Genomic DNA, 13,188 nt, shown 5'->3' on the forward strand with positions numbered 1-13,188 from the left:
GGGCAAGGGGCGGGGAGGTGCAGGCCCGGCCTGCAGGGCACGCCTGACAGCGCCCTTTCTTCTCCCACCGCCCTCCCCGCCATCTTCCCACTTTGGCTTCCTTCTCGTTTGTACAAGTCTTTGTTGCGCCGGGCGTGGCGGGTACGGCGTGCGTAGATCCAGTTCCTGCCCTCAAAGTGCTTCCAGACGACCACCGGCTAACGCGTTCTTATTTTTAAAAAAAGGCACAGCGGAAGGGGCCAGGGTACCATGAGGGATCGCTGGTCTCCAAAACACCATCCGGGTCACCTAAAGGAATGACCCCTCCCTCAGGTTTACCTGCAAAGGAGCCAATCGTTTGCCTCGCTTGAAGGCTGCACCTTGATTATGGTTCACTCGGGCCCATTAATAAATTTAAACCCTGGATTTCACAAGTTTCACGTTTGAATTTCACAAGACCTGCATTTCACCAGTCAGCCACACGCGGGTTGGGACCGAAATGCACATGCTGACACCTGTCCGCCCAGGGAAAATCTAGGGGCCGCGTACCTAGGTGAAGGGAGCGGCGGGTAGGCCGCGAAATTCTCCAACCGGCGCGTTTCTCTCCACCCCTGCCGCCCGCACGGACCCCCGCAAGCACCAACACCCGCCCACATCTACGCGCCCCGCGGGCGCCAAGCCCACACACCCGGAAGGCCCCAAGAGGTGACTCTCCCGGGGACCCCCATTCCATGCAGTAAGGATGCCCTCTCCCCACCGAAGGACTCCTTGGTGACCCCTCTAAACACCTCCCCACGTCTCCCGGCCGGGACTGTGGGAAGTGGGCCGTGGCCTCGGGTTCTCAGCCCAGGCCTCCCGCGCGCGCCCGCCCCCAGAAGCCCGACACCGCTCGCCCCTCCCCACACTCAACACCCACCCGCGCGGCGGCAGCGGCTGGCGGGCGGCCGCCCTTTTAAATCCCCGGGCTCATTTGCATGGCCCCGCCCCCTCAGTGACACGGCTGGCGCGGGCGGGCCCGTCCCCCCTGCCCCTGGGTCGCTCTTTTTAAGCTCCCCTGAGCCGGGGCTGCGCTTCTCTAATTGGGACTCCGAGCCCGGGCTATTTCTGGCCCTGGCGCGGCTCCAAGAAGGCGTGAGTTCGCGGCCCCTCCGGTGGCTCCTTTTTTTTATATCTATCATTTAATTAAATTATTTATTTATTGAGGCCGCGCACGGGCCGTGCCTAGCTTCCTGCCCCTCGCCATCCTTCGGGGGAGGGGGAATATTTTTGTCCCCCCGCCTGGATGTGACATATAAATACCCCGCGGGGGCCTGGGCGGCGAGCACGCGGCGGCGGCGGTCTCTGAGCGCCTCTGCTCTCTCTCCCGGTTTCAGATCCGCATTTGCTACCAGCGGCGGCGGCGGCGGCGGCGGCGGAGCCAGGCCGGTCCTCAGCGCCCAGCACCGTCGCTCCCGGCAGCCCGGAGCGCGCACCGCAGGCCGGCGGCCGAGCTCGCGGTGAGTCGTCCCCGGGGCCCGCGGCGGCGGCGGCGGAGGGGGGCGCCCGCGCCCCCGCTGCACGCCGCCCCTCCTGCAAGCAGCCCGGGGCTGCAGCGCGCGCCTCCGGCTTTATTCCCAGGCCGGGGCTGCGCGAGCCGCCGGCGGGGGAGGGCCGCGCGGCGCGGGGGCGGGCGGCGGGGCCCGGCGGCGCGGGGAGGGCACCGGCACCCCTTCCCCCGCGCCGCGGGCGCCCTGCGGGGGGCGGGGACCCGGGAAAAGCGCGCGGTGGGGGAGGGGGCGCGCTGCTGCGGCGAGCGCGAGTTGTGCACCCGGCGGAGCCCGGTGCACCTCGCGCGGCCGCCGCTCCCGCCCGAGCCCGAGCCCGGGCCTGGGTTGTGGGGGGCGGGGAGAGGAACGGGCTGCGGCGACAGGGGAGAGTGGGGGCCGGGTGGCCCCTGCAGCCTGGGGAAGTTCTAGAAGTGAGGGCGATGGGCAGGAACCCCGCAATTCGGCCTTACTCCAGCTCGGCCTTTCTCGTGGCGCCCCTCCGCAGATGAGGCCGAATCGCCGGCCTGGGTTTGGGGCTTCACCCCGACCCCACCTCTGGCCCGGCCCGCGCCTCTTCAGCCCCCAGGGCCCGGCTTGCCTTCCGCCCCCACAAACTGGTTTCTCTGCTTTGCTGGGCTCTGTTGGAACTAGTTCCTTTGACTCCCCGTTTCAATTTTTTTTTCTGGGGCTTTATTTTGCGGGGAGGGCGCGGAGGGAGGTGGCCTTTCTTCCTCTCCCCCGCGCGCGCCAGGTTTCCTGCCCCAAGGCGGGCTTGGGTGCCCCCTCTGGCAGGAAGTGGGGCCGGGTGCACCCTCGTGGCGGTGCATGCGGTCGGGGTGCACCGGTTTCCCGCGCCTGCGAAAGCGGCCTGCGCCCCTCCCCCCGCGCTCTAGCCCCCAGTCCCGCCGGCCGACCTGCAACCGCCGGGCGCAGACACTTGCAGAGTCACCCTGGGCCCCGGGTCTGCAGCAGGGACGACAGGGATTTTACCAGCCCCCAGACGGGTAAGGAAAGTGGCGGACTAGAAGGGTCGCCAGCAACCCACTCCATCCTGCTCGCCAACTTGCTCTGTGACCTTGGGCAACTCATCAGCCCTCTCTGGGCTACTATTTTGGGGAAAACAAGGTGGTTCCAGGATGATTTCCTCGAGTCATTCCTGCAGATTGCCTCAGCATTTGTGGAGCTCACACTGCGTGCACAGTGTGTGGAGGAGACAGGCTTGAGGCCTGAAAGGGCTTATTACCAACTGAAGGATTGAAGTTGGACCCTAAACGTGGCTTCGCCAAGCCAGGCCTCTCTGATGTTCAGAAACAGGTGGAAGAGACAAGCATTTGTTAGTCTCACCAGAGAGGGCCTCAGGCCTTGCCTTCTCTGGAGTCCTGGATCTGGGGTTGGGGTGAGCGGATTAAAGGGTCCCCAGCAGCAAGAGGTGGGGGGAAACACCAGGGACACCCACCAGGATCCCCAGGCAGGCTGGCCCAGGCTTTATGGGATTAGGGGCTGGCTTTGCCCAACTGGAACCACCTCTCCGAGGGGGCCTCCAGCAAACCTCATGTGAGGTCAGCACTCATTTAGCTGATTAATTGTGATGTTTAGTTTTGAAGGGGGACCTGTGGTGTAATATAAGATTCTAATCACTGCCTGCAATTACAGAGCAGGCCACGCCACTAATGATGGAGCAGGATAAATCACCAACCACCTTGTTTAAAAGGGTCTTCAAGTCTGAAATATTATAAAATGGAATAATTACCAAAGTCCCACCGTCTGGAGCATTTCAGTACTTGAGGATCGGGGGCCTCAGGCCCTCTAACAATCACAAGTTTGCAAAAACAGTCTTTCCTCTCATTGGGTTAAAATTGGAAATTGTCTGAATCTGAAAAGGGGAAAGAAAGTCATTTTCAAACGTTCTAGTTCTCATTTTGATCTGGAATGAAGCTTTCTGTTGTTGAAGCGTTTTTAACTTTTACCTGGTTTCATCCTTGCCGCAGTCTGGAGAGGTAGGTGAGGCAGGTGCTTTATCATTACCCACATTTTGTAAATTGAGGGGCTTTCAGAAGTGGCGCCACTGGGGCCCACCCTTTGCCAAGGGCAGCCAGGGATTGGTTATCAGGGAGGTGTGGAACCATAGGCCTCCCAGGACACGTCTCTATCTGTAACTGGGGGATAATAACGGGCAGGACAGGGATGGGGGTGCGAGGGCCCTCACTGTCCTTTCTCAGCCTCTGGAACAGACTCCCAAATGCTCCTTGCAGAGGGGGGTTTCAGGTAAATTCTATATTAGTAGGGCTGATGAAGCCCAAACAGGCCTCTAAGGAGAGGGGAGATGCTAGAAAAGGACCAAGAAGCTTTTAGGCTCAGCCCTGTTGGGGCTTCAGGGCGTCAGCTAGCATCTGTTACGTGGGCCCCTCTCAGTTGGACAAGTCCCTGCCCCTCATGTAAGGAGGCATCAAAGAGAAAGATCTCATCTGACTCCAGGTGGGTGGGGGCGGGCAAGGGGGAAGAGGAGACTCACCTTTCAGCTTTGGGTTTCTTTTCCTCCTCCCACCTCACCCACTGCGGTTTTAACCCCCTTCACCCTTCTTCCCAAATCGTCCCCATCTTTGAACCCCCAAGGCTTTTACCCAGGGAGACAGCAGCGGAAGAACTGGTGGGGCTCTGGCAGGTGGGCCAGGGATTGATGTCTATGGCTGCCAGATGCCCAGGGCTCATTCTCTGCTTACCTTTCCTCCCTTGTTCTCTGCGAGCTACCCAGGCTTGGTTTTCTCTTGAAGGGAAGGGGCAGTTTGGTGGAGGGAGGGGGCCTTGGCAGTGTGAGGACCCCCATCTCACCCACACCGTTGCCAGGGTGGCCTTACCCACAGGCAGGACTGGGCTGGCTGGGCCCTTGGGCCCCGGGCCCTGTGGGGCTGGCAGGATGACAAAGAGCCGTTCTGAAGAGGAGATAAGGAGCTGATTAGGCCCAACGGCCCAGCCCCGCCCTGTGGCTGCAAGCTGGGCTGGGCAGATGCTCCCATCGGCCCAGGTGGGAATCGCGGGGACCCCTGGGAGCAGGCAGTTTCCTGCCGGGCATTCGGAGGGTGGGAGTGGTGAGGGGGTAGGAGGCGGTTAAAGCAAGAGGTTTTGTTTAAAACAACTTTTCCCGCCTCCCAGCATCCCAGCCGTCGCTCCTCCACCTGCTCTGACGACAAGGGAAGATGAGCGAGTCAAGCTCGAAGTCCAGCCAGCCCTTGGCCTCCAAGCAGGAAAAGGACGGCACTGAGAAGCGAGGGCGGGGCAGGCCGCGCAAGCAGCCTCCGGTGAGTCCCGGGACGGCGCTGGTAGGGAGTCAGGTGGGTGTCCAAACCTTTGCCTCGGTTTACCTCTTTGGGCTAGGGAGGTGCCAGGCGTCTTGGCAGGTGAAAGCAGGACTGGCAGGGTGCAGCGTCATTCCTGTACACGTGTGTTCTCCCCACACACCCGTGCACCCCACACATGCATCCCTGGTGCCTGAGAGTCTGGGAGAGAAGTGCAGCCCGAGGGAGCCCTGAGCCCGAGCCCGAAAGTCCAAGCCAGAAGTGACCCTGTAGTCGCGCAGGCCAGTCAGTGCTTATACACCGTGATAAACCACCCACCCTTTATTTCCAGTCTGTCGTGGACCAGTGCATTATGAAACAGTAAAGATGAATTGTAGAAACGTGAACATTTACATACGGAAGCCCAGCGTTTTTTGTTATTATATTCACTGCACATGATAGTACTTTGTTAATTTACTGTGAAATTTACTATGAAGGTTTCTAAATACTTACTGTACGTTTCTGTAGTTCCTCATCCCAGGACAGTAACAGTTTCTGGGCCAGCACCTGTTCACGGGCCTCCTTGAGTGGCCCTGGATTGGGCTTTGCCCCAGCTCTGTAAAAGGAAGTGGAAGCCCAAGAAGCTTAAAATGTTGGGGAGTTGGTGGCAGAGTGACTGAGAGCCCTGGTTCTGCCCCTCACAAAGGTCCCATGGGATTAAAAGGCCAGCCTGGCACTGTGGGCACCCCAGGGAGCTTGGCCAGTCAGGCTGTGGGGACCACCTGTTACATGGCGGAGATCTTGGGTTTCTCTCACAGAGGGGCATCTATCCCCATGTAAGGGGCAGCTGTTGGTGAAGCCCCATTACTTCCCTTTCGTGGGGCAGAGGAGAGGAAAGCAGTTGAGGTCGATCCTTGCTCTTTACACATCAGGCAGCTTGTGTCCACCGGGCCCCGGGTGCCACCCCCCATCTGTAGGTGGAGAGGCCTGTACTGACCCTCAGGACCCGTGAGGAGTCTGACAGGTGGTGGAATTCACCTGCCTCTTTCAGAGCCCACAGTTTGTGTGTGGGGAGCTCATCCTCTTAGTCTCATTCCCTAGGCCCACCCCTGCCGCCTGTTAGCTTGTGGTCAGTGGGGGGGTCAGAGAAGGGGTGTTGGGTTACTGGACCATGAAGAGCCCCTAGGCAGCCGCCTTGGGAAACCATAGCTGACGTGCCTTTGCTGCCCAGCTTCTATGCATTATGTAGCAGTTTTTTATTCTGTCTCGGGCTTATTAAAATTTCAGCGGCACTAGTGGGCAAGGATCTCTGGGGTTCCGAGATCTGGACATAACTCCTCCTCCCTAGGAGGCAGCCTGAAGGGAGTCTGGTTTGCAGGTAGAGGCTGTAGGTTCCCTCTAGGGGGAAGGGGGATCCTTTCCCCTCTTCTGCATCATCTGAGGGGGTGGGCAATGATCACAGCCCAGTGCTGGACACTTGTACGTTTTTCATTTAGTTTTCGTGACACACTACAAGGTAAGTCTTGTCACCATTTACAGATGAGGGAAACTGAGGCTCAAGCATTAAGTGTCTTGCCCGAGACCTTAGAGCTAGTCAGTGGCCGAGCTGGCATGACAGAGCTGCCCAAGAGTGTCTTTCTGCCCCTGTGACACCCTTCCCAGAGGCCTTCTGGCCTCTTGTCATTTAGCTGTCATAGGGAAGCAAGGGGAGAGGCTTTGCAAAAGATATTCAGACGGAGAACCTGAATTCCAAGGGCTGCCTGCCATGATTCCATGATTCCTGTGGATTCCAGAGTTGGAGGATGGCTTGCAGACTTAATTCTGCTGGGCTGGGGCAGAGGGCTCTGTCCTGAAAAGGGGGGGACAGGTGGCTTCTGTGTCCCTGACTGCCCCGTCTGTCTTTGCAGAAGGAGCCCAGCGAAGTGCCAACGCCTAAGAGACCTCGGGGCCGACCGAAGGGGAGCAAAAACAAGGGCGCTGCCAAGACCCGGGTGAGGCTTGAGGAGGGCCCTCTCCCCACGACAGCAGCCATAGGAGGTCTGGGAAAGGGCCGGCTTGTCCTTATTCTTGGCACCCTCTTTTTCTCTGGCATATGGGGGACGATGTGTCTTTGCTAATTGAAGAGAGTGGGGCAATGACTGAGGTCTCACTTCTGGGGCCTTGGTCCTGCCCAGGACACTGGGGAAATCGAGTCAGATGTCCCGCAGCTTTCCTGGTCTGGAGAGAGGCGAGTTAGGAGGAGCGAAGGGGCAGCTCCTGGGCTGAGAATGTCACCTTTTCTCCCGGAGGCCCCCCGGGCTCCTGAGGGAGTGGGGAGAAGCAGGGAAGGCCAGATCTACAGTGGCATCAGCCTTTCAGAGAAGTTGTTTTGTTTTTTATTTTATTTTTTCTAAGACACGACTCATATCCTCTGAGTCATGGGTGGAGGAGGGAGTGGGGGGCGTGTGTGTATGTTGGGGTGGGGGGGCAGTGTGGCTGGCCAGTCATCACCAGCTGGACTCGGGTGGGCCTGCTGGGCTGAGAGTCCTGGGCTGCCCCGAGCAGAGGAAGGTAGTTCTGCCCCTCCCTGCTCTCCCTCACCATCCAGGGCACTGTCAGGAACATCTTTGACTTAGTGGATCTTTTCTCTGACCATCTAGAAAACCACCACAACTCCAGGGAGGAAACCAAGGGGCAGACCCAAAAAACTGGTAGGTGAACAGGTGGCGGCAGCTTGGCTCTTCTGGGGAGGCTGTTAAGAGTGGGAGATGCCCCCATCCTATGCCCGCATAGGAACATGGCTCTCCCTGACCCGCAGGGCCAGGAATGGTGAGACTTCATGTTTTACCCAGGCCCGGAGAGGGGAAGGGACTTGTCCAGGGCTTAGGGTTCCTGGCACCCAGCCCAGGGCTTTTAAAGGGCTGTGTCCACGAGACCTGAGGGGTCCCAGGTACAAACCAGACCAGACACCCTGCGCTGCCCTACTGGGGGTGGTCCCTGTCTCTCCTTCCTCTGCTTTTAGAACAGACTCAGAACTTCTCGGGTGAACTTGGAGGTCAACTACTAGTGTTTCTCCTCCGCTGCCATTATAGAAACGAGAACGAAGAGGTTTAAGGAGCAGCAAGGGAGCTCAGGCCTTGGCAGGCGGGCGGGCGAGGGGGTCACGTTGGGTGGGGGTTGAGGTGCGATGCCGCAGGGAGCTACCTCCTCAGGGAGGCGCCGTCCATCTCTAGGCCCCGATAGCTGGTAATGGAAGTAGGCGGGTTGAGCCGGGAGATGCTGCCAGGGGGTCCACTGCAGTGAGGGCCCTCCCAGCCCTTTACTGTCCCCAACCTGTCTTCCCTGAGGCGTTCATTCCTCGAGCCACCACCGGGTGAGGGGAGCTCTGGGTGCTGGCCGGGCCCCAGGAGTGAGTAACAGGAAACAAGTTGTTTTGGAGTTTGTGCCTGGCACGGGGGCCCCGTGTGGTGTCCCGACATTCCCGCCCAGTGAGTGAGCCCCGGCGGCACACACTTCCCCTTCCTCCCCGCCCTGGCCTGGGGTCAGCCTGTGGCCACTGCTCCGCAGCCCAGCAGCTGCCCCTGCAGGCCAAGGCCACTCGGTTCCCCTGCACCCACCAGGGGGGCTCATGCAGCCTCCAGCCACCCCTTCCCTCCTCATTTCCTCTCCCTGGCTGCCTCCTCTCCTCCCCTGCCCGAGAACCAATCACGTCCTCGCTTCGAGCTCAGTGGTGCCCCGAGCTCTGCCAGGTACCCCTGCCATGGGCCTGGGGGCCAGGGGGCCTGGCTCTGTGTGAGCGCAGCATGTGTGTGGTTTTTTTTCCCTCCCTTTAAATTCTTCCTTTTTTATGAATGAAACTGGGCCGTGGAGGTTGCTGAGTCACCCACACACTCAGCCCTGACTCATCCCCCTTCTGGAGAGCCAGGGAGTGCGGGGAGGGGTTGGGGGCGAGCTTGGCCCCTGGGCGGTGGAGGAGGGAGGGGGACAGGCCTGGCATTCCTGCTGATGGCCCTGCCCACCCTGCAGGAGAAGGAGGAAGAGGAGGGCATCTCGCAGGAGTCCTCAGAGGAGGAGCAGTGACCGTGCCGCGCCGCCAGCTCCCTCACCGAGGAGCAGTTTCCTTCTGGGACTGGACAGCTCCGCTCCGCTCCCACTGCCCCCACCCCTTCCCCCAGGCTCTCGTGTCACCGCCACCCACCTGCGCCCTCACCACCACACTACACAGCACACCAGCCGCCGCCGCAGGGCCCCCGGGAGCCCGAGTCGGGAGCAGTTTCCTTTGATTTCGGGTCCCAGCGACCCCTGACCCACGCACCTGACTTCCCACCGAGCTGCTCCCGTGCTGCTGCATCCCCACTCCCTCAGCGTGGGGACCTTGCTGGCTGGGCTCTTGGTTTCGGGGTCCCTTCTAATCCCCGACTCTTCCCTCTGGCTTCCCATTAAGGGGCCTGGGAGGGCTCCCCTGGCCTTAAAAAGGGGCCCAAGCCCCATCTCATTCTGACATGCCCCACTCCCACTGTACTAGCGGCAGCAGGTGTGGCCACTGGAGAGGGGTGATTGGCCCCAGATGCCCCCAACCAAGCTGTGTCTCACCAGGGGTGGCTCCCACGCCCTTTGCTTCCTTCCCACCTTGCCTAGTCCCTGCAGTAGGTTGGGCCGCCCCCTTGGGGGCACAGGAAGGCAGGCAGGAGGGGTTTAAGCCCCCTCCCCCCTCTAAGCAGGCTCCAATCTACCTTGCCCTCACCCTGGAATCTAGTGCAGTGATGAAAATGCAAAGTCACCTTTATCCAGGTGAGGCCCAGGAGGCCTGGGCTCCCGGTGGCAGCCACTTAAGGCGGGCTAGAGCCACTCCCTGTCCCTGTCTGCTTCCACTCTAGACCTCGGTTTCCCCTTCCTTCCCTCACTCGGGGCACTAATAACAAGGAGCTAGCCTTGCCCACTCCCATCCTTCTGCTCCTCCCCAACCCCCAAGGTTCTGGTTCCATCTTTCCTCTGTTCACAAACTACCTCTGGACAGTTGTGTTGTTTTTTGTTCAATGTTTCATTCTTAGACATCCGTCATTGCTGCTGCTACCAGCGCCAAATGTTCATCCTCATTGCCTCCTGTTCTGCCCACATTCCCCTCCTCCAAGATGCTCTTAGGGGAAGGGGCCTGGGGCAAAGCAGGCTGGGTTACCGACTACCCCAGTCCCAGGGAAGGTGGGGCCCTGCCCCTAGGATGCTGCAGCAGAGTAAGGAGGGGGGCCTGTGTTGACCGTCGGGTGTAGGGGCCACCTTCTCCCCCTGTTCTGTCAGGGAGGAGGTAGCCATTATTTGTCCCAGCCTGGGGCCCCCCCTCTGGTTTCCTATTTGCAGTTACTTGAATAAAAAAATATCCTTTTCTGGACTGAGTCTTTCTGTGATGGGTGCCTGGAATAGGGAAGGGTGGAAACCAAGGCTCTAGTGGGTGGGGGAGGAAGAAGAAAAAGCATTGGCGTCAGCTCCAGGGAAGGTAACTTAAGCCCCTCTTGAAGAAGTCAACTACACCCCTAGCCACAAAACGTTTTATTTACAAAATATATATATACCGAATATTATACATTAGGCCCTGTCACCATGGGAACAGCTCCAAAGCCAAGTCAGGGAGGGCTAGAGAAAGGTGGTGCCTGTGGAAGGGCAAAGCTCCACCCTGTCTCCCAGGCACCCTTCCACCCCAGAAGGAAAAATTCCCATTAGCTCCTGGGAGTAGCTGGTAGGCTCAGCCCACAAAGGACTGAAGGCCTAGCAGGGAGTGAGGTGACAGTGGGGGCTGACTGCTATGCAGGGCTTAGGACTGGAGACAGATGGGAGGAGGAATGGAGACCCAGTACCCGGGAGGGGGAGCTGGGGGAAGCAGCAGGCTGCAGGGCCCTGGACGTTCCAGGACCCCATGGTTCTGAAGAGCAGGGCAGGGGGCTCAAGTCATGTCTTGACATCCAGCAAGGGCATCCGCTTGTGCTGGTAGCCACTCTGCCAGCCATGGACCACCTGTAGGGGAGGAGACCCGCACCACAGGGCACAGTCCGCAGCACAACTTGGGAGGAGGCACCCCACTAGCCACGGCCCACATGGGGAAGGCTGAGAGCAGAACCAGGCTCTGTCTTCAGGGGTATCAATAGAGCAGGCCCACCTCTGCTGATTCTCGCTGTCCCCAGAGTGCTCACCTTGGGGTCTCCCACGTCAGAGAGGAGCTCCTGCTCAGCCTCGTGCAGCTCCTCAGCAGGGTCGTAGCTGTACACAGGGAGCAGGTGATGGCGAAGCCGGTCCACCCTGGGGAGCATGGGAGGGGGCTCAGCCCAGGGGACCCACTCCCCTTCTTCAGACACCTGACTGCCCTGTCTCTACTCCCCCTGGCAGGGGCACACTAGAGCTCTAACGAGACATGTCTGGGCAGGAAAACCTAACGGGAGTGCAGGGAATTTCAGGTTTGTGTCTGAATGGCTGAGGAGCATCTTACACGTATGCAGGGATCTCAGATCCTGTGGGAAGAACTTTAAGCACAATTCGGGGGAGGTGGTGCGGGGGGGCAGGGACACTCACCGCTTTTTCTTCTGGACATACATTACCTGTAACAGAGACACAGCACTGTGGAGGCCGCTGAGCCCAGGATGGCCCACAAGTGACAGGGGTTTACCTCCACACCCTCCTCTCCCGTAACAGCAGGACAGCTGAGATGCTGTGTGCAGGCTGGACCAGGCCCACCCAGCCCTGCCTTCGCAAAGGTGTGGGTAGGTATGTATGTATGTGGGGGGTTCCTTACCACGGCCACCACCACCCCGACCAGGGTGATGAGGAAGAAGGGCCCCAACACATAGCCCACCATGGAGTCGCTGCTGGCCTGTGGGGCATTGGGCACTGTGGTGTTACTCATGACATCGGCAGCCAGAGGGCTGGGTAGTCAGCATGGGCAGTAGTACTGCCTCGGGAGGGCGCCTCCACTGGGCTCCCTGGGGAGGAGGAAGGAGGTTGTCAATTCCACTCAGGCTCCGGATTCCTCCCCAAGAGCTAGTAATATATGAAAACTTAGGTCAGGCACTGGGAAGAGGGATCTTCCGGGTCAATGTGCTGGGTTTAACCCTCCAGGGACTCTCAGCAAGTCCTGGGTGTAAACGGCACCAAAGGGAGGCCCAGACCAGGGCCTGAGTCCTGCCCAGCTCCTATCCCCACATCGGGGGGGGGGGGTGCTCAGCTCAGGTGCTGGCCAAACATTTGCAGATATCAATTCCTGAGGAGAGGTTAGATGTAGGTTCCCAGCTCCTGCCCCAGCCTCCTGGGGTACTGGACTGCCAGCAGCTATCCAGTGGAGCAAAATGGGGGATATTAGGTTAAAACATGAGGGTCCTGCATTGCAGCCTAGGGGTGAGGTGGGAGCATCTGAAGGAGACCATCTCGGCCCGGGTCCAGTGCCCACACTTCGGTCTATATAGGTCCTATGCCCTCTTTGTCCCTGGAGTCACGCCAGGCATAGCCTGGGCACCGTCTCCCCCATCGGTCTCATGTGCCAGGGTGGACACAAGTGGGCAGGGCTGGACTGCATCTGCGAGGTGATGTCACCGTCCCCTGGTCCCCACTCGGGGCTCCGCCCGGGTCCCTCCCCTCCTGGCCTGGAATGACAGAAGGAAGTGGAGAGGGTCAGCTCCCATGACAGATGCAAGGAGACTGTCCACGGGTGGCTGCACGCAGATACACCCAGGTCCTTGACCCCGGTTCTCCTGGGCTTCTATCGGAGGGCAAGGTATGAACTACCCGTCCCGCTACCCGTGGAGGCTCCGGGCTTACCCAGTCGCATGCCCGTCCCATAGTAGAGGGGACATGCCGAGGTAGGGAGGGTGACAGGCCGTTCCTAGGATGCGGACCAGCAACGGAGAGCGAGAGGTAGTTCCCACGGCGCTGGGAGGCTCAGGCCAGGGGAAGGGAACTTAGGGGGAGCACAGAGGGGCCCGGGCCTCCTGGCATCCCAACACCCCGAGGCGTGGACCTGTACCCGCGCTTTGCAGCCCATCCAACCCGGCCAAGCCTTACCTCCCGCCGATGCAGCCCGGAAAGGAACGCCCTCGGTTGGCTCCCGGGCCCCGGAAGAGCCGTCAGGCGCGTGATCAAAGGACCCGGGGAAATGGGCGGGGCCACAGTATCAGGGTGCAGCCAATCCGATGGCGGCAGGCAGAAGGCCCGGAGGCTTCGGGAGGGGCCAATCCGGAGGCCGGGGGTGCTGGCGGCGCCGAGCCGAGACGGCCTGGGCTGCGGGGTCCACCCTGTGACGGCAGGGGGCAGCCGAGGGCTGCGCAGCGGGGAGGGGCGGAGAGGGGAGGGGCGCGCGCGGCTTCCCGGCGTACCCCGGGGCGGACCCCTGCTATGCGGCCGCGCTTGGGAGCTCACATTCCAGGGAGAGGCCTGGCGTCCGCTTTACTCGCACT

General features: G+C 60.3%; 2 protein-coding genes across 11 annotated transcripts; one reads left to right on the forward strand and one right to left on the reverse strand.

Moving 5' to 3' along the window:
- Positions 1-985: 985 nt before the first annotated feature.
- On the forward strand, positions 986-10,142 carry HMGA1 (high mobility group AT-hook 1). 4 transcript variants are annotated; one of them, XM_060162617.1, is made up of 6 exons: positions 986-1,110; positions 1,353-1,475; positions 4,656-4,834; positions 6,685-6,768; positions 7,417-7,467; positions 8,783-10,142. In XM_060162617.1, the coding sequence occupies exons 3-6, from the start codon at positions 4,700-4,702 to the stop codon at positions 8,834-8,836; spliced, it is 324 nt and encodes a 107-aa protein (XP_060018600.1). In that variant the 5' UTR covers positions 986-1,110; positions 1,353-1,475; positions 4,656-4,699; the 3' UTR covers positions 8,837-10,142. The 4 variants fall into 4 exon arrangements, with proteins under 4 accessions (XP_060018600.1, XP_060018601.1, XP_060018602.1 ...); XM_060162618.1 differs by having other exon boundaries at positions 4,656-4,801; XM_060162619.1 differs by lacking the exon at positions 7,417-7,467.
- A 406-nt stretch (positions 10,143-10,548) lies between these two features.
- Positions 10,549-12,901, reverse strand: SMIM29 (small integral membrane protein 29). 7 transcript variants are annotated; one of them, XM_060164141.1, is made up of 5 exons: positions 12,797-12,901; positions 11,535-11,721; positions 11,315-11,340; positions 10,939-11,005; positions 10,549-10,762 (listed from the first exon to the last, which is right to left on the reverse strand). In XM_060164141.1, exons 2-5 carry the CDS (start codon positions 11,643-11,645, stop codon positions 10,697-10,699), a joined length of 270 nt encoding a protein of 89 aa, XP_060020124.1. In that variant the 5' UTR covers positions 11,646-11,721; positions 12,797-12,901; the 3' UTR covers positions 10,549-10,696. The 7 variants fall into 7 exon arrangements, with proteins under 7 accessions (XP_060020124.1, XP_060020123.1, XP_060020126.1 ...); XM_060164140.1 differs by having other exon boundaries at positions 10,939-11,044; XM_060164143.1 differs by lacking the exon at positions 12,797-12,901 and adding an exon at positions 12,554-12,786 and having other exon boundaries at positions 10,939-11,044; positions 11,595-11,721.
- Positions 12,902-13,188: the final 287 nt, after the last annotated feature.

The sequence above is a fragment of the Lagenorhynchus albirostris genome, chromosome 10 (assembly GCF_949774975.1).
Source record: "Lagenorhynchus albirostris chromosome 10, mLagAlb1.1, whole genome shotgun sequence".
In the NCBI taxonomy this organism is placed as follows: domain Eukaryota; kingdom Metazoa; phylum Chordata; class Mammalia; order Artiodactyla; family Delphinidae; genus Lagenorhynchus; species Lagenorhynchus albirostris.